Source organism: Eschrichtius robustus, chromosome 7 (genome assembly GCF_028021215.1).
Source record: "Eschrichtius robustus isolate mEscRob2 chromosome 7, mEscRob2.pri, whole genome shotgun sequence".
Taxonomy (NCBI): domain Eukaryota; kingdom Metazoa; phylum Chordata; class Mammalia; order Artiodactyla; family Eschrichtiidae; genus Eschrichtius; species Eschrichtius robustus.
The window spans coordinates 114,089,331-114,109,440 of record NC_090830.1 but is presented as its reverse complement, the minus strand read 5'-3'; the positions used below and the strand labels follow the sequence as shown (position 1 = coordinate 114,109,440).

The window sequence follows — 20,110 nt, the reverse complement described above, 5'->3', positions numbered from 1 at the left end:
TTTTGGCAAACATTCTGATAATATGTAAGGAACTCTAAACCTGTTTGTACTTTTCTATCCAGTAATCCCCAATGAAAGACCCCAAAGAAAACAAAATTTTTGTCTTGAGGGCTTAATTGTTCATTTTCACAAGTAGCTGACATTTACTGAATGTTTCCTATAGATCTGGCGTTGCACTAAGCTCATGATGTAAGGGTTAACTAAGATCATACACAACAGCTCCATACGTGAGGGGACTGTTAAATCCGCATCATAACTGAGGAAACAGGCACAGCGAGGTTAAGCAGTCTGCCCAAGGTCACACAGCTAATAAGAAGTGACCTGACATTCAAGCCAGGTCTGTCTGACTCCCATTACCCAAGTGCTGACCTCTCAGCCCCATACAGTGCTAGTGATAAAAGCCAAAATAAAAAATTATGAAAGAAGGAAGAAATATTTAACGAGACTAGCTAAACAAACTGTGGCATATGAACATGACAGAATGCTATTTTGTTATTTAAAATGCTGAGTTGTATAGATTCTGTGGATACGTATGTGTATTTGAAGTGATGCTAGACAGAAAAACAACACAAAATTGTTTACACACATGAGCTATAACCATGGAAAATATAAGTATACTCATGGGGCAGGCAGCAGAGAATAAAGGATAAGCAGGAAGGCTCTGGAGTCAGAGACTGCCAGGGTTTGAACTCCAGCTTTGTTGCTAACTAGTTGTTTTACTGTGGGCAGGTTGCTTGACCTCTCTGTGACTCAGTTTCCTCATCTGAAAAATGGGGCTAATAATAAATAAGAGTGGTTGTGAGGATTAGATGCACTGATAGGTTATAAAGTCCTTAGAACAGAGAGAGAGAGAGAAAGAGAAGGTTAGCCTAGCTACTCAACAAAGAAGAGTGAGAGAGATTAGGGTGTTGAGCACCTTGGTGGAAAATCAACCTCTGGCCAATTTGCCTTCCCCATAAACAACCACAAATGGAGACTCTTGGGCACCTTTCCCCTCTGGCCAGGCCTCTATCTCCCAGCAAGGACACTTTAAAGGGTTGTTTAGAGCTATTGCCACCAAACCCGGCTGAACTCACACAGAATTCGGCTCAGGCAGGCGTAGAGCCCTTTGCACAGGCAATGCAGGGGTAGGAGAGAAGACATTGGAACTCACCCACTGGGTTGTCAAGCCTTATGCCTTTTATCCAGTAGAGGATTTCGAAAGATTACGCAGATTTCCTACAGTAGAGCAACCAATCAGAAGTAGAATAAATAAATGTCTGATGTCTGTCTTACCGCAGACTCTCTCCCAAATGTGGTGGAGTGATTGTGTTACGCATTTCTCTCCTTCCTTCTGGCCCCAACAACTACAGCTGCTCCAAGTGCAAGAGAGCTGAGCTTAACCTCACAGCTTAAGAAGCTACAAGAGACCATTGCGCAGAGAACAAAGGTAGAAATTGGGGACATTATCCGGATCAGAGGTCACATCCGCATGTACAGAGGAGAGCGAGAACTTCGTGCCACTGCTTATTGTAAGCACAAGATATCTCTGCCAAATTGGTTGTTATTCTGTGCGTGTGTCCAGTAAACTCATTTAGCGAAAAGTCGAACTTCTAAAAAGTTCAAATAAAAAGATTTAACTCTAATGAAGGAACAACATGCTTTCTTTAGAAAAGTAGCATTTCTTAATTTTATTTTGAAGAGAAGTAACTATAAATAAATTGGGAAGGAAAACAAGTGATTTATTGTATATGGCTGACAAATTTTATTCAATATTTGGACAACATAGTAGAGTCTCTGAGTGTGAATCCATTTAGGGAAGAGTGTTCATAGTCTTCAAAATGATGGAAATTTCTTGAACACCATTGAGTCCATTAACTTTGAAAGAAAACAGCTAATCAAAAGTGTGACAGTTCTCTATCATCTGAGTGGTGGCCTTTGCACCGCTCTGGCTGGTTTGCACTTGGAAATCTCAAGGAGAGCCCAGTTGTCCACCATTGTACCAGATCAGTGAATACACTCATGCGCTTTCCCTAGCCCTGGTCTACTCTGGCCATGCCTGTGTCACTTAGGGTATCGCATCCCCTCTCGCAGGATGACTGGGAACCATTCAGTGCGTTTAGACTGTGATCCTGGGCATCCATGAAGAAGGAGACCCACCAAGTGCTCCGTTTGCTGTTGTCCTGGCAGCAATCTGGACATGGGAATGAACTAATCTCAGTGTAATTTCTGTGGCATGTTTTCCCCTGTGGCTTGTTAGATAAAGTGGATGATCCAGTGTGCAACATTCAAATCGCAAGGATGCTTGAGCTGCCCACCATCTACAGGAAAGTTTATGACCAGCCTTTCCGCAGCCCAGCCCTAGAAAAAGAAGAGACACTGAGGTAAGTTCTGGACTAAGACTGCCGAGGATGCGACCACAGCAATGAGGCCAACCAGTGGGATCCCAGATCCTGGGGTGGGCCTGGGTCCAAATCCTGAACCGTCCACTCACCCACTGTGGGGCTCCGGGCAAGGCTGTCCCCCTCTGGATGCCTCAGTGTCCTCACCTGTAAAGTGAAGATGTTAATAGTGCAGGTGTTCTAAGGTTTGGTAAGGAAGATATATGTGTAATTGGAGTCTCTGAAGGAGTGGAGGGGGGAGCAGAGAAAAAATATTTGAAGAAATCATGGATGAAAATTTTCCAAGTTTGATGAGAACTGTAAACTCACAGATCCAAGAAGCTCAATGAACCCCAAGGCAAGAAACCTGAAGAAAACTGCACCAAGGCACATCATAATCAAAGAAACAATACCAGTCGCTCTCAACCAGGGATGATTTTATTCTCTTTCAGGGATGGAAAAATAAACAGGAGGAATAAGAATATATGTATATTTGTTACTATATGCCTCAAATAACTCAGAGGAGACAGAAATAATCATAGTGGCTGCTGGGGGGGGGGTGGGGTGGGGTGGGAGGGAGACTGGAAGGAGGATAGAAAGGAGACTCTTCACCATGTACCCTTTCATTTTTTAAACATATTCAATATTTATATTTATAATTTCCAAAAAATTATATTAAAAAAACCCCAAACTGTAGACCTGTATAAAGTAAAAAGTGGAAGTTCTCCATTTTCCTGTTTTCCGCCTCAGTACCATTCCCCAGAGGTTACCACTGTGCAGAGGTTGATGTGTGTATCCTGTTAGACGTTTTTCTTTGGTTGCATACACAAGCATGAATATCCACCCACGTATTTTGTGGGTTGTCATTTGCTTCCTTACAAAAATGGCACCGTCCCTTACATACTATTCTGCAGCTTGACTTTTTTCTAAATCTATCACGAAAATCAGTTCCTGTAGTTCTGCCTCATCCTTTTAAACAACCACACAGTGTTCACTGGGGGAATTGCTCCTTATGTCAAAAACCTGCATCAGTATAGTATTGCACTTGCTAGCTGTTGCAGTTTTACATGCGTCCAAAAGGAACAAAAGTAATAGTTTTCTGCAGGGCTTGTTAAAACTTTCCCCCAGCAGCAATCCAGGCGCCCTGGACCTTGACAGTCTCACGTATCTGCTGAGTGAAAAAGTCAAAGAATTCCTTGTGGAGAACAGAGTGCAAACCTTTTACCAGCAGGAGTTGGAAACGGTGGAGTCCCTGCTGTCCCTGGCCAACCAGCCTGTGATTCACAGCGCCTGCTCCGGGCGAGTAAGTGCGGCATACCCATGTGAGAATTCGAGGCCCCTGCCCCAAATCTGCAGCTGGAGTGTGTGGGTGGACATGACTGTGGCATTGAGACTCACAGGGTGTACCCGGGGTGTAGAGGTTATGTTGATTCTATTCTGGAAAAGTCACTGACCACTGAGAATTTGAAAGGAGAATGGACATGCCCTTTTCCCCTCCTTAATCTCATAAAGCTTAATCTTCGGGTAGAAAAAAAAATAGTCTAAGGTTCATAGCACTTAGTACTCACTGAGATGGGTATTTAATGTCAGCAGGAACCAACTGAGGGGGAAATAGATGAGAAGAGCTAAAATTATCCTTCCAAGATTATTTTTTGATCAGCAAGATGATTCTTGAACTCGAACCAAGGTTTTTAATGACTTGTTCTGTCTTCTCCAGAATAAGGTTGATCTATCGTGTCTTAGGAGTTTGAATAAAGATCAAGTTGTATTCAGTCTGGTTTATAAGTAAAAATTGCAGGGAATACTCAAGTAATTTTTTATTCATCCTAGAAAGAGGTGTCCTCATTTTTTAACACCCATAGTGTTAGAGGTGAACTTAAGTTGTTTGGTGTTTACTTATTTGCTTGGAATGAAGAATTATCTGAGACTTTGGTTTTAGGCTTTCCTTTTCATTGCAATTCCTTAGTTTTTTTGTTGCTGTAACACGACTCGTATTTATTTATTTCATTTATTCCACTGGGAATGATCTCTGCTTGAATGTCACCTTCTTGCCCTCCCTGACCTTCTGCTCTGATAGCCACCAGCTTCCTCACTGTGTTATCACTCTGTTTCCACATTTCGTGATAGCACTGGTATTTATTTGTTTGTGTGCCTATTCCCCAACCCCCCCCGCCCCCCCCCCCCCCCCCCGCCAGAATTTAAGTTCTCTAAGAGCAGAGGCTTTGTCTGTCTCATTCTTTGCTCTCTAGAACAGGGCCTAGAACAGGGTTGGCATAAAGTATGCTCTCCACAATTATTTGTTGATTGAAGGGATGAATGGTTTTAAAAATTCAAATAGTCCGGGAGTTCCCTGGTGGTCCAGTGGTTAGAACTCGGTGCTTTCACTGCTTTCGGGGAACTAAGATCCTGCAAGCTGCGCGGCACAGCCAAAAAACAAAATGAGAAAACAAAAATAGATAAATAAAAAATAAAAATTCGAATAGTCCAGGAAACTGTCTAGTTTTTAAGTTTCCTTCCCATCCTCCTTCCTCCTCCCCTTTCTACAGAGTCGAGCACCATTACTAGTCTCATGAGTATCCTTCTGGAGATAATCTGCATATATAAACTAGAAGTAGTTGTATCCCCTTTTTTACACAAATGGTATCATACTAAACACTATATCTACCTAGGTTTTCATGGGACAGCATGTCTTATAGGTCCTTTCCTAGCCATACTTACATATTTGCCACTCTATAATCATCTTTTACTGTGTGTATCATAATTTCCTTAAGGGGTCTCTCCATTCCTGGACTGTTGAGATGTTTTCTAGTCTTTTGCCATTACCACCAGGGCTGCCATGAGTACCCTTGTGAGGTAACATGATTATTCTTTGTGATTCTGGTGGAACAGATTCCAGGTCCCTGTCCCGACCTCCTAAGCATGACCACTGCTTCTCAGTTTCGTTCGTGAACTTGATTATCTCTTCCTGTCACCAGGCTGTGTGCGCAGTGACCCGCAATTTCATACATGGAGATGAGGGATGTTGTTTCAGGAAACACCGAGGTGGGGAGGGTCAGGACTGGCCGCTTTGTTCTGTGCCACCGTTGCTTCTGCCCAGTTGTAGCTCCCCAGCTGTCCACTGACAGCAGGACTGACCTTCTTCCCATTTAATCATTTAGAGGAGGCTCAATGCCAACTTGGCCTCCCAGGACTTCTGACCACTCTCTTGGCATGTTTAGAAGGAAACTTTGAAGCTTAGCAAAGACCACATTCTTCCTGTGAGCCAGCTCTTCTGCGATAATTAAGTAGGGAGAATTGAGGACTAAAAGGCCCCTCCATTCAGAACATTCCAGGGAGGACTTTTGGTGTGATATCTTTTTGAGAATGCTTAGAGCAGAAATTTGTGTCTGCCCGGTGCTATATGTTTAAAAAGAAATGAATATGGCAGTATATCTGTTTTGTCTTTGGAAACTACTTTTCCATCAGTTATGAATTATTCCCTCACATGGCTCTGGTTGGGGAGGTCAGTGTCATTAAGTTGAATTCTGTTTAATAGAGCCTGGGAGACCCAGGATGCTTTACAATGATGGTGTCACCTTAGATCCTTTGCCACTTTCTGTAGTCATACAGATGAAAGCTTAACAAAAAAAATCATTGTGATGGTGTCTTAGCTTAGAGGCTGGGGAGAATGGGTTTGAATGTCTTCCCCCTTTCTTTTTTTCCATGGTGGCCCTTTTTAGCAAATCCAGGAACATGATAAGCAAACCTTGCAAAACCATTGTTTCTTTGACAGCTCGATAAATGCTGAGTTTGTTTGGGAATGAAGACTATATATATATTGCAGAGATCCACCCAGTTCCTGACCTGCCCCAAGGAGAGGCCCGCTAAGGCTCAGCCTGTTCAGCCGGTCACTGTTTTTGTTTCTGAACAGTTTCGGTTTCCTGAATGGGATGAGTCTGCCGTTGCTCTTTAGAAAAAGACAAGAAAGACACACATGTCAGGCCAGGAAAAGCTGCTAGCTAGAGGGACGATTGGAGGCTTTGTCCTTGAGACTGGGTCCTTATAACCAGCAGGGAATTATGTCCTGAGGTCAGCTGAGGCAAATGTTTTTGGAAAGGAAGCTTCACATACTGTTTATACTTACAGAGAGCCTTTTCGGCCGAGTCCTCCTTGTTCACAGCTGAAACTGCTTTTACTCTCCCAGGCCTCACACCCTGTCTTCCTGCTGCTTGATCTGACTGAAATCTGGGAGGAGGAACCGGGCTTTCTGTATGGTCTGAGGATAACCGAGAGTCATTTTTAATGACAGGAATAATCGTGCAACAACATTTCTAGTCAGTTTCCAATTTATTTCTATATTGGTAAGAGACATAGTAAACCCGCCCCTTAGGATCCTTATATTAAATTGACCAGAGAAGACGAATCTCCTTAGAATTATGAAGATGAAGTAGTTATAAAGTCATGTAGGGGAGCCTGTGTTGGGTAGGGCGTTCTTTTCCTAAGTGAGAGCACTCACGTATGAAATTAAAAACAGCTTTGCCTCAAGCCCCCCTGAATAAAAAGATATGTGGCTGAGGATCGCTGGGTGAGGTGTTTATTCTACACACACACAGACAGCTTGCTTTTCTGCCCGTGGGAGTCATCAAATATTTCTCAACTTATTCTCCCTTCAGAGAATGGGTGCTGTCATAACCTCGAGTGCTTGTCAACTCTCAGGCCCTCCTGTTCTACTGGCCAGGTTCTCCAGGCCTGTTCTGTTGAGGAAAAACCTAGGCTATTAATTAAGAATGTCAGTCTCTCCTGTTCAGCTCAGGAGAGCACATTTGTGAAACATCACCAATCTGTTAGATTCAAACAGCGCCTGTCTGGGAGGCCTCTTCTAGAAAGCGAAGGTTTCTTTTGGGATGGAATTGTCAATACTTGAGGCCATTTGGGAGTTCCTTTCCTCTCCCTGTCACTTTGTGGGAATGTCATCAGCAAATCCCAGGCCCGCTCTCTGTTTCAGCATCTGTGGGTGCTGCCCCAGACAGCCTCCATAAGGGCCTTCCATTAGAGGAGTAGGACTGTGCCTTCAAACACTCTTTTCGAAGCTTTGCCACATTTCTTTGGCACTCTGATCTTGATATATTTCTGTCACATTATAAATGGATCTGTACCTTGAAGGACAATTATTACTTACCACTTCCTTTGTTTTAGGAATGAACTGAAAATCCCTAATGGAATAATTAGAAGGATACCGCCTACCTATATGGGGTATTTCCCCTGATTGCACACATATTTTCTCCGTCACCCACTATATGTCAGGGAACAGGTGGCCGAGCTGAGTCCCCAACTCAAGAAGCACACAGTCTAGTTAACCATGGTAGGACATAGCTGAAAACCTGGCCTCCTTGAAATAAGAAGTAGGATGACCTGGTAACCTCTCTAGGCAAACTTGACTCTTAGAGAAGGGAAGGGATACTGAATTTGAGGAGAGAGCAAACTGACAGCAGCAGAGGGTCCTTCCTCATGGTGTTCTTGCTTCCCCTAGGGCCCTGTCCACCTTCAGCCCATGGACCCTCCCCTTTGACAGATCTCTGCACAGCTGTTTGTCTCTACTGCCCTCCATTTAAAATAAGGAGTCTATTTAATACTCTCTATGTGCTGGAATCCCCAACTTATTATTTCAATGTGTGTAAAACTCTTTGATGTCCGTAGGAAGAAGTTGTATATATGGCCACAATTTTAATGAAAAAAGTGAGCCAGTAGGTATAGAATTTTTGGCTCTGTATAAAAAATAAATCAAAGATTGTCATTTTGATATTTCCATTTTATATCATTGAGTTAAATGAATTAAACAAACAAAAAATCATAAGCAAGGTGTGGAACAGTTATCGAGTGTGATTCTGCCAGAGCAAACTTCCCAATCCTCCTTAAATACCATCCTGCTAGGCCCGTGCATACCTGAATCTTTTTGACTCAGCAGATAAAAAGCCTGTTGGGTGAATTTATAACCAGTTGGTCTAGGGAGTTGCCCTCAAGTGCTGTAAGATGGGACTTATTTCTTTTCTTCTTTTTTTTTTTTTTTCCTTTTTTTCTTCCTACAGGTGGATTTTAAGAATGACACCACTTCCAAGGCAATTCATAGTATATTTAGGAATGCTATAAAGCTGCTGCAGGAAAAAGGACTTGTTTTCCAGAAAGATGGTGGTTTTGATAACCTATTCTATGTAAGAGACCTGCAACTTAATTTTTTTTCTTAGCTTCAATTGCAAATATATTTATTACTTAGGATTGTTTATTTACTGTTTTTTAAAAATCAATCATTATGAGGTACATAAAGTAAGGAGTGAAAGTTGGCCCTTATCTTTCCTCAAGATACCGCTTTTAACAGTACAGCCTTCTGCACACATATAAATATATGCTCCTGTTACCAAAAAAATGTGATCATCCTCTAAATCAGGATTTCTCAACTTCAGCACTGTTTGAGCCAGATGATTCTGTGTTGTGGGGTGTTGTCCTTTGCATTGTAGGATGTTTGGCACATCCTTGGCCTTCACCTACTAGATGCCGGTAGCAGCACCCCCAATTATGGCAACCTAAACGTCTCCAGACATTGCCAAGTGTCCCCTGGCACAGTTGAGAACCACTGCTCTAAATAGTGCTCAGCAACTTTTTGGGATACCAAAATAGCACATCACAGTCATCTTTCCATATTAGTCCTTATAAATCTATCTCATTCTTTTTGACACCTGCATGGTTTTCCATATTGTGGGAACTTGCCATAAATTGTTTAACCACTTATCTCTGATGGACATTTATATTGTTTCCAACTCTTGTCCTCACATATAGTGTTGCTGTGTCTGTTTTTTTGTGGACTTACGTATTTCCGTAAGATTGACTCTTAAAAGAGGAATTGCTGGAGTAAAGGGCATGTACCTTTAAGCTTTTGATTGCCTCCTCCAAAGGTGGTACCAGTTAACATCCCCACCAGGGGTACAAGTGCTTGCCTACCTCATACTTTGAGTTAAAAGTTCACCTCTCACTGCCTACCTTTAATATTGGAGGAACCAAGCTGATGCTGATGTTGTTATCGATATTGATGTCCGCTTTAGTAGCATAGATGTAGCTTCAGCTGCGAGCGATTCTCCTGAAGACAGATCAGAACTCTGAGAGATCCCAGAAGCCTCATTCTTTACAGGCATGATTCCTGAGGGGAAGCTTTCCTTAACAGGACATTTTCTTGATGTTGATTAACTCTAGTGATTCCCCATTTTAGAACATTTAAAAAAATTAAGATATGTTTTAAATACTATTTAAATAACGTCTGAAAAGGGTATTCCATTCCGTATAAGGGTGTGGGCAGCGCCCCCCCCCCCCCAGGATGGGCAGGCCTGGTGGGAGTTGGTTGCTTCTTGTGGGGTTGGAGAAGCTCATGCTGGGCAACTCACCATAACACCCTCCCACCCCCACCCACACCCTCACATCCCTCCCCCCGGGAGGCTCTGCATGGCCTCCTGGGTCATTAGGAAGCCGCTCTTCCTGAGGAACAGCAGACCGTGGGCAGCAGTCCAGGGATGAGGTGTGGCAGGGCTGGGGCACTTCCTCCTGTGAATCAGTCTGAGCTGGAATGGGGTGATCCAGCTCTAATAGTTCTGTTTTCCTCAGCAGAGCCACCCCCCTTCTCTGACTTCACTCCCCCCTCTACCTCAACCCTGGCTCCTAGGTTTCTGTTTTCCTGAGGGCATTGCCTCCGGGACATAGTTATCTTCTCTCTGTATAGTGCTTTCCAGCTTTCAGCAGCTCTCCCACATCACCTTACTTAATCTTCCCAACACCCTGTAAGTCCAGAGAAGGGTCCTTATCAGAATCCCCATTCTTAAATCTGCTCGTTCCAAGTCCGTCAGTCCAAGGAGCATTCCTGACATATGTGTTTGTTTGCGTACTTTTTTTTTTTCTCCTTCCGTTCTTCCTTTTCTCCCCTTCCTTTCTTCCTCTTTTTTCCTTTCTTTCTCTTTGATTTTAGATTTACTATTGAACATGAAGGTGAAACCCATTTGATGGCTGCTTCCCTCTTACCAGAGCTGGCTGAGAAAGGAACCTTGGTTATGTTTGCCTTTGAGAACTGACAGTGTTTCCATTTATAAGCTAGATTTACTCTCTTGCTAGCTTTGCCTTACAGTTTTATTTCCTTTGTTTTTTTCCCTATGGTTGGGTGAAGGAATGTGAAACCCAAGACAGAAAAGAAGAAACAAGAGGAAAGAGTCCTCGGGTTTGATCACTTGTGCCTCCCTCAAGAATATAATGAATAAGAGAAATTTTATGAATGTGTTATGAATATTTAAGAAGAAAGTTGCTCCTTGAAAGCAAGGGATTCCAGCTTTTCTTTCTATCATGGCCCCAGTAAACCACCTCCCGAGGGAATATGCCTGTGGGTGGACTTCAGAGCAGTGAGCTACTTAGGGACAGAACTGGTTTGACAACTAGCCAGGTATCAAAAACGACACTTATTGTTGGTGTAGGGATGAGGATTGTTATGAAATCTTTAGAAACTATCCTAAAGACTAATTTGGGAGTCTGGATGACACAACCTCTGTTTTACTTAACGTTTCTTTCCGAACTGTTTTTCCTATTTAGGTAACCAGAGAAGACAAAGAATTGCACAGAAAGATCCACCAGATCATTCAAGAAGACTGCCAGAAACCAAATCGTAAGTGGTGTAATGTACATGTGTCTCGGTGCCCTGGAGGGGGCTGTTCCCTCCTGGAGAGCACTAGATGGAGAGTCAGGAAGCCTGGGGCCTTTCCCAGTAACAACTTGGAAGCATGACTGGTCAAGATACCTGCCCTCTCTGAGCCTCAAGACTCCTCCTTTCTAAAGTGAGCATTAGCCTTGCACAGTTGTTCTGACATGGGCCACACGTAAGAGTCAACCTTGGAGCTTTTTTGAACATACAACACTCAGGTCCCACCCCTAGGGATTCTGATTCACTAGGGGCTGGGATGGGGGCTAGACAGGTGAGCTCCTCAGGTGATTCTGATACAGCAAGGTAAGCTGTTAGGCTAGGACTTTTTAACATCCTTCTGGTTTTGTGTCCTCTGTAATTTGTGTTATTTCTTGTTCTACTCTTCCTTCTTGTCTCTGAACCGAAACCTGACATTTTCCTCTCTTCTAACATCAAGCCCTTCAAGGTTGGGAGGAATGGTTCTAGACATTACAGTTTGTGAACAGTGTAATTCAGTCATCTTGAAACCTGATAATTTGCAAAAGAAATGGTTGAGAAAATAGTTGGTTTTAGTGGAGTTAGGTCAGCCCCTAGTGGTTAGAAACTCAAATTGTAGATAATCTGACAACAGACATTACCATTTTCATAATAGTTATAGAAAGAGAAGAAAGCATTAGTCCTATGTTTAAATCCTGTGTAAAGGTGACTTTTCAAAGTCTACCTTTTGCAAACATGTGCTATTAACAAATGTTGGCATATGTCAACAAATGACACCAGAAGAAAAGTGGAAAGGCTTGTTAATGAGCATAGGCCTCCTCATTCTGCTTTCTTTCTCTCCTGGGAGGTCCACCTCGAGTCCTTAAAGCCCATATGTCCCTGGGGCCTGGACCTGTTCCAGGCTGAGTCAGCAGGTGGAGCTGGACCAGATCTCCAGCCCTGGTGTTTGTGGTATGCAGCCCTACTTAGCTTTTAAGGACCCATGAAGTCACCTCCCAGAGTGGTGTGGCAACAGCTCTTAAAATAAACTGAAAGCAATCTATTATTTTAATGCAAGGTTTCTAACTACTGTTCACTTCATTCAGAACAAGAAGGATAAATATCCTTTAGTTGGGGGAAAAACCACCTGTCCACAATTTAAGGAGCTTTTTAGAGCTGTGAAATGTGGCATTCTTCAACCAAGAAGGGATGAGAGGAGAGGCTGGTCCCCAGGTGACATTCCTGCCCTCATGCTGGTCCCACGCCATCTGGCTAGATTCTTATTTTGATGTGTATTAGGAACAGGGTGGATTAAAGTAATCCTAGGGCCTGCTGAAGCAAATGAAAGCAATTCACACTTCATTTCTTAGGAGAACCAAACAGCCTTGGTGACCTGAGGGTCTATAAAGTGGCAGGTTTTATATCCACTTCTAATCCACAGGCCAGCTCCTGCTTTGGTGAGTGTGTGTGTCAAGGTGGACAGGCTCTGCTACTCAGTCTGTAAATGGGAGCCTCTAAAAAACATAAGCCAATTCCCTGGAACTAGTAAACTCCCAGGAGACAAATTCTGGAGCATGAGTAACTGAGAATACCAGTAAACATGCCTTGTAGGAATTGTCAGAGTCTGTTGCAACCACCCCTTTTCATAAGAAATACCTATGACATTAAAAAATTATTGTGAGTAATGTATGCACAGGGTAAAAAGTCAAAAAGTACAAAAACACACACAGAAAAAGTGAGACTCCCTCCCAACACTGAGCCCCAGGCTCTGTTCCCCTTTCCAAAGGCAGTGGATGTTACTAGTTTCTGGCATATCCTTCTAGAGATGTTATATGCACTTATAAACATGTTTGTATAGTTTATCCTTTCTAAAAAACATAAGTAAAGCTTAGCATACAATACTCAGTGTTTTATACCTTGTATTTTAAATCTAACATTGGCTTCTGGCGGTCATTCAGCAACAGTATGTGTAAAAGTACCTGTCTTTTTAATGGCTGCACAGTATTCCACTATATGTATTGATAGATATTCGACCATTTATTTAATTACTCCTACTGAACCTTTAGTTTGTTTCTAACCTTTCAGTACGAAACATAGCATTGAGTTTTCCTTGGCAGGATGATTCATAGGAGAACTTAAAACCTTTAGTCACTTATGAATATTTCAGCAGAGGGTAAACCTACAATAATGAAAGGATTATAAACATGGGCCAGTTTTAGGTCCCTAAAGCACTGATACAGGGTTTGTCTGAAGATGGGCCGTATGGCATAGTTGTGAAGAGCTGGGCTCTGGAGCCACCTTGCTTGGGTTTAAATCCAAGCTCTGCCACTTTGTAGCTGTGTGGCCTTGAGCAAGTCTGTGCCTCAGTTTCTTTACACGCAAAGCAGGGATAATAATTGTACCTACGTCATGGGTTGTTATGAGGATGAAATAAATTGGTGTTTTATGAAACTCTTAGGAATATGGCAGAGTAAGAACACCAAGAATCCTTCCCTCCACTTAGACAACAATTGCATCTGTCTGATGTAGCTGTTTTGGAACTCTGGAGTCTATCAAGGCTAGCAACTTCCAGAGGAAGGTTTGGACAATAAATTGGGGTTAATTTCAGTCAATTTTCAGATCTTAGTAGCAGCTACTCATCCCCTATCCCCAGCTACATGGCAGGAGGCTGTGCATGTGTTTCTGGAGCAGCTTGTACAGAGCTTGTGGGAGCTAGCGGGTGCAAAAAGGACCCAGTCCTCCATGTATCAGGGATTTGTGCTCTGATCACCAATTGCTGCTTCTGATCACAGAGGTACAGGCAGAGAGGTGGGTGGCCATTGTTGTACCTCCTCCCATTGTTGTAAGCTCCTCACCCAACAGCTGAAGTGACCTCCAGGGGATTTAAAAGACTGGCACTCTTTTTTTTTTAAAACCCCTTCATTTCTCTTTTTTACCCCTTTTGGAGCCAGAAAAGAAAGTCTAGAACATTCAAAAGCAACTGCATATATGGGGAAAATTAGAAAGCAACCACACATGCCCAGGGAAAGGCACAGGCTCAGAAATAGACCTGAGAAGACCTTAGGTTTCCATCTCAGGCTGCTCCTTGGCACAGAGACAGCCTACAACAACCAAAAAAAAAATAAAAACAATAACAAAAAGCAGCAAACACCACAGAAGGTGAAGAATCTAATCTCCAGAGTTACCGCATTATTAGATTCAAATGTCCAGTTTTCAACTAAAAACGAAAGACATTCAAAGAGACAGGAAACTATGGCCCATTCAAAGGAAAAAAAAACAACAGAAGCTGTCCCTGAAAAAGACCTGATGGCAGATTTATTACCCAAAGACTTTGAAACAGTTGTCTTAAAGATGCTCAAGAAAATGATGGGTGAACAAAATAGAAAATATCAATAAAGAGATACAAAAACTAAAAAGAAACCAAAAAGAAATTCTGAAAAGTACAGTAACTGAAGTGAAAAGTTTACCAGTGATTCAAAGGCAGATTTGAGCAGGAAGAATCTGAAGAAAAGTGAACAGAACCTAAAGAACCTGTGGGACATCATCAAATGGACCAACATATGCATTGTGGGAGTCCCAGAAGAAGAGAGAAAGGGGCAGAGAAAATATTTGAAGAAATAATGGCTGAAAACGTCCCTAATAGGATGAAGGACATGAATATAAACATCCAAGAAGCTCAGTGAACTCCAATTAAGATGAACTCAAAGAGACCACACCAAGACACATTATAATCAAATTTTTGAGAGTCAAAAACAAAGAAAGAATCTTGAAAGCTACAAGAGAAAAACAACTTGTCACATCAGTAAGATGATCAGATTTCTTATCTGAAACTTTGGAGGCTGGAAGGCAGTAGGCTGATATATTCAAAATGCTAAAAGAAAAAAAAACCTGTAAACCAAGAATCTTAGGAGCCTAATACATTTAAAAGAATTATTAGTCTGTGTTCTTGGGCACAGTGTATAAAGTTGTGGTTTTGTGATATCAACAACTGAAAGGGGTGGGGACAGAGCTGCAAAGGAGAAGGAACAGAGGTTTTATATATTATTGAAGTTAAACTAGAATAAATTCAAATTAGAGTGTTATAACTATAGGATGCTAAATGTAATCCCTGTGGTAACCACGAAAAAAATAGCTCTAGAATATACACAAAAGGAAAATTTAAACATTTCACTATTAAAAAACTCAACTAAACATAAAAGAAGACAGTAATGCAGGAATTCAGGGACCAAAAGCTATAAGGCATATAGAAAACAAATAGCAAAACGACAGAGGTAAGTCCCTCTTATCAGTAATTAGGTTAAATGTAAATGGATTGAACTCTCCAATCAAAAGACAGAGATTGGCAGAATGGATTGAAAAAAAAAACCCGAGAACTCCAACTATATGCCAACTACAAGAAACTCACTTTAGATCCAAAAGCACAGGAAGGTTGAAAGTGAAAGGACAGAAAAATATATCCCATGCAAATAGTAACCAAAAGAGAACAGGGGCAGTTATACTAATATCAGACAAAATAAACTTTAAATCAAAAATGTTGCAAGAGGGCTTCCTTGGTGGCGCAGTGGTTAAGAATCTGCCTGCCAATGCAGGGGACATGGGTTCGATCCCTGGTCCGGGAAGATCCCACATGCCGTGGAGCAACTAAGCCCGTGCGCCACAACTACTGAGCCTGCGCTCTAGAGCCCGCAAGCCACAACTACTGAGCCTGCAAGCCACAACTACTGAGCCCACGTGCCACAACTACTGAAGCCCACGCGGCTAGAGCCCATGCTCCGCAACAAGAGAAGCCATGACAATGAGAAGCCCGCGCACCGCAACCAAGAGTAGCCCCCGCTCACCGCAACTAGAGAAAGCCTGCGCACAGCAACGAAGACCCAACACAGCCAATAAATAAATTAGTTAATTAAAAAGAAAAATGTTGCAGGAGACAAAGAAGGACATTATATATTAATAAAAGGTTCAGTACAGCCAGAAGACATAGTAATTTTAAACATTTTGTACCTAATGACAGACCGTCAAAATATATGAAGCAAAAACTGATGGAATTGAAAGAAGTAAATGGTTCTATGATAATAGTTGGAGATTTCAGTATCCCACTGTCAATAATGGATAAAACAACTAGACAGAAGATAAGGAAATAGAGGACTTAAATAACACAATAAATCAGCTAGCTCTAACAGACGCACACAGAAGACTACCTGACAACAGCATACATACAGCATACAACTTGTACATGGGACCTTTTCCAGGATAGACCACTAATTAAGTCTCAATAGATTTTAAAAGGTAGATATCATACAAAGTATCTTCTCTGACCAGCATCTTCTGAAGTTAAAAGTCAATAACAGAAGTAAAACTGAAAAATTAACAAATTTGTGGGAGTTAACACACTGTTCACCAGTAGACTAAAGAAGAAATCATATGGGAAATTAGAAAATACTTAGAGATGAATGAAAACAAAAGCACAAAGTACCAAACCTTCTAAGACACAGAAGAGCTTTGTATGAAGGGGAACTTTATAGCTAAGAACACTTACATAACTTTACAATTTAAGGAACTAGAAAAAGAAGAAGAAAGTAACTCAAAGCTAGCAGAAGGAAGGAAATAATAAAGATTAGAGCACAAATAAATGAAATAGAGAATAGAAAAACAATAGAGAAAATCATTGAAACCAGAAGTTGGTTCTTTGAAAAGATCCCTAAAATTGCCAAACATTTAGCTAGGTAGACTAAGAAAAAAGAGAGAAAACTCCAGTTACTAAAATCAGAAATGAAAATGAGGACATTAGTACTGATCCTACAGAAATAAAAAGGATTATAACAAAGTACTGTAAACAATTGTACGCCAACAAATTGGATAACCAGGTGAAGTGGAAATTCCTAGAAACACAAAACCTACCAAGACTAAATCCTGAAGAAATAGAAAATCTGAATAGATACATAGTAAGGAGATTGAATCAATAATCAAAAATCTCCCAACAAAGAAAAGCCTTGGACCTGATGGCTTCACTGGTGAATTCCAAACTTTTAAAGAACTAACACCAGTCCTTCTCCCCACGTGAATGGAAGGTCACTTTGTGAACAGCCTTACCAGACAGCCCTCGGACGGCAGAATGGCCTTTGTGAAGAAGTAGTTTAAGGCCTTTGGGGCAGTCAGCATTGCTGACCACATACGCCTGTAAGTCACCTTGAGCCCTGAGCCTGAGCACCCAGGTCTTAAAAGAACTAAGATCACAAGCCGAGCAGTGCGGAAATTCCCAGTGCTTCCTCTCTGCCGTGTGCAAGCCCAGTTTGGTTGGAGTCTTTCACCCTCCGTCATCAACCGTTCCTCTCAGGAAGAGTCAAAGCTTCTTCAGAGCAGGGACGAGGTTATGTGCATCTTCTTAGGTTATGGATATGACGATAGAATCATAGTAATTCTCCATGGAAGAAGCCCACACCGTGGGTCTCCTTTCACCCACACAACCACGAGTGAAGTGGGTGCTTTTCTTCCCATTTAACAGATGAGGACGCGGACTGAGAGACCTGGACCACTTTGCCCCAGTCATAGAGCCAGCATTTTTATTCGGGTCCTTTGGACTCCAGAGTCAGCTCTCTGTTTGCACTCTGTACTTGCTCCTCCTTGCTCAGCGCTGCACATGTAGTAGGTGTTCAGGAAATCTTGATCGAATGAATGTTGAAGAAATAGCCTGGAAATGTGGAGACCAGGGGAGGTGGCGAGTTTCCCAACAGTAACCCAGTCGGGTGGAATAATGAGCTGACAACCACCAGAGGTCAGAATTTGCAAGTTTTTGTTAGCCCAGGACCACTGCCTGTGAGCATCCCTGACCCTTATTCTTAGCGCTGGGAAGGACCTCAGAGGTGCCCCCCAGCCCCACTCCCCATGGGTCAGAAAACTGAGGCTTAAAGATGCAGTGACTTGCCCAAAGCCACAAAGGTGCACAGAATCCCAACCATGCTTTGCCCATCACCACAACCCCTCTTTGAGGACTTTCCTGGAGCCTAAAGCATTTTATCATCTGAAAACAACATTCAGTGACTGTGCAGAGCACTAGTGGGCCAGATGCTGGGGATATGGCGGTGAGAGGCCTGGCCCTGTCAATGGGGCTTTGGTGGAAACTGAGGAGGGTTTGTTTCCAGGAATGAGGTTTGTCTTTGACTCGATGTTACAAATAAATTTTACATCGTCACCTAGTAAATTATGTAATTTTATTATAAATTTTATTTCAACTATACATATACATATATAGTTGAATATAAAGTTTCTCAATATTTATCGTACCTAAAATGCAATACATTTTGTAATCTCATACTCTAGTCTGTTTGGTAAGAAAAGAATGCTAACCACAACCCACTAAATTGATTTCATGATCCTCTAATGGTCCTAACGTCAATGTGAATACCACTACTCCAAATCATTGATTTCAACTAGGAGAGCGGTCACTCGTCCTGAACTGCTACGAATGGTCTCATTTGTTTTGGATAGAGGGTGAGAGGTTCCTAGAATACAGCCGTCACAGGCAGACTTTTTGGAAGCCTAGGCAGAGAGGAGTGAGAACAGGCCAAAGGTCACCACCGCAGTCCCACCGTCCAGGATTTACAGAAGGAATATGGAGGCTGCTGCAAGCCGGCTCTGCTGTCAGCCACAAGAGGGCTCTGCTGTCAGCCACAAGAGGGCTCCCGCCTGGGAAGCTAGGGGGTTAGAACTGAATGCATGCGCTCGTACGTGTAGCTTCATTAGAGAAAAAAGCCTATCAAGCACTAAATCCCCACTGGGTTGTGAGTATAAAATTATTGATTGGGAATCCTGGAAAGTTGAAGGCCTGCATCCCCGAGCAGTGGTCCATGGCACAGACCTGAGAACCAGTGTTTTGGTTCGTTCTCACTGATAAGCTAGGCCAGTGCGTCTCCTGCTTTAATGTGCATAAGAATTATCTGGGGCTCTTATTAAGCTGCAGGTTCTGATCCAGGAAATATGAAGAAGGACTTCCATTTAGAGGAGAGGACAGGAGAGAGAGAGGAGGGTCTGAGAGGTGTGTCCAAGCTTAGCCAACTCCCTTTTTCCTGCAGACGTGGAGAAGGGCTGCCACTTCCTGCACATCCTGGCATGTGCTCACCTGAGCCTCAGCCCAGGCCTGAGTGAAACTGTGCTGCGGCAGGTGCTGGAGCTCTTGGAGGACCAGAGTGACATCGTCAGCACCACAGAGAACTACTACACTGCGTTCTGAGGAGAGGCCGGCAGGCAGCACGAGTGGAGCGGGGTAGGAGGAGAAAACAGGTGGCGTTCACTCCCGGGCTCTGATCTTAACATCGTGCTGAGGCTTATAGGTCTGGTGACAATTATCTCATAATAAACTATGAAATATGGTAATTTGAAGAATGGAATTTGGCATGAATTCTGGAGGCTGCCTTCTGCCTGCTGTATCCTGGGATAAAAGACTTATCTCAGCCATGACATACAAGAAAACCCTCCTCATTGGCCTCCTGGCTGGACCAAGCATCACTCACAGAGCAGAAGAGGAAGAAACAGTGTTGACAGCTGAACTGGTTGGAGGCTCTGTTGCGGTAAAGGGGCATCCCGTGGAAAAGGCGCTTGTACTGCGGGAGCTGAAGAGCATACAGATCACCAGTTCAGACACTTTTTAAAACTTCACAGACTATCAGGTACTTTCTTGGTGTATCTTGATGGTTAAGAACCTGGTGTAGAGGACTCGTCCTCCCTGGATGAGTGTCGCTGACCTACAGTTTCTGTGGGTCAAACACTAGTGATGGGTCCGGAGTCTTGGGTTGAATTCTGTCTACAGACCAACACATCGATGGGAATAAACAGGATCCAAGGCATGGCTCTGTATTTGTCGTTTTCCTTATTTTCCTTCTGAATCAAAAGGTGTTTCAGTACATTTCCCTGTGCTTGAGGACACTGTGACTAAATCCATTGTCCCTTAATACCCTGAAGTTCTTGGCAGAGGCTGCTGACCAATTACTTGGCAGTGGTAGATGTTATTGTCAAGGTTACCATTGAACGTGCAGGACGTCCTGACACCATCCAGACACTCGGTATTTGCCCAGACAGGTGATGGGTCATGCTTTTG

At 42.7% G+C, this 20,110-nt stretch overlaps 1 protein-coding gene across 3 annotated transcripts in view; it reads left to right on the top strand.

The window, feature by feature from the left end:
- Positions 1-19,859, top strand: part of STN1 (STN1 subunit of CST complex) — a 36,042-nt gene extending 16,183 nt beyond the window's left edge. For 2 of the 3 annotated variants that reach the window (XM_068548505.1, XM_068548506.1), the window contains exons 5-10: positions 1,353-1,511; positions 2,240-2,363; positions 3,489-3,663; positions 8,426-8,548; positions 10,956-11,028; positions 19,089-19,859. In XM_068548505.1, coding sequence (XP_068404606.1) covers positions 1,353-1,511; positions 2,240-2,363; positions 3,489-3,663; positions 8,426-8,548; positions 10,956-11,028; positions 19,089-19,246 — 812 coding nt within the window. In that variant the 3' untranslated portion in view covers positions 19,247-19,859. The remainder of the gene's footprint in view (positions 1-1,352; positions 1,512-2,239; positions 2,364-3,488; positions 3,664-8,425; positions 8,549-10,955; positions 11,029-19,088) is intronic. The other variant, XM_068548507.1, reaches the window with a different exon arrangement.
- Positions 19,860-20,110: the final 251 nt, after the last annotated feature.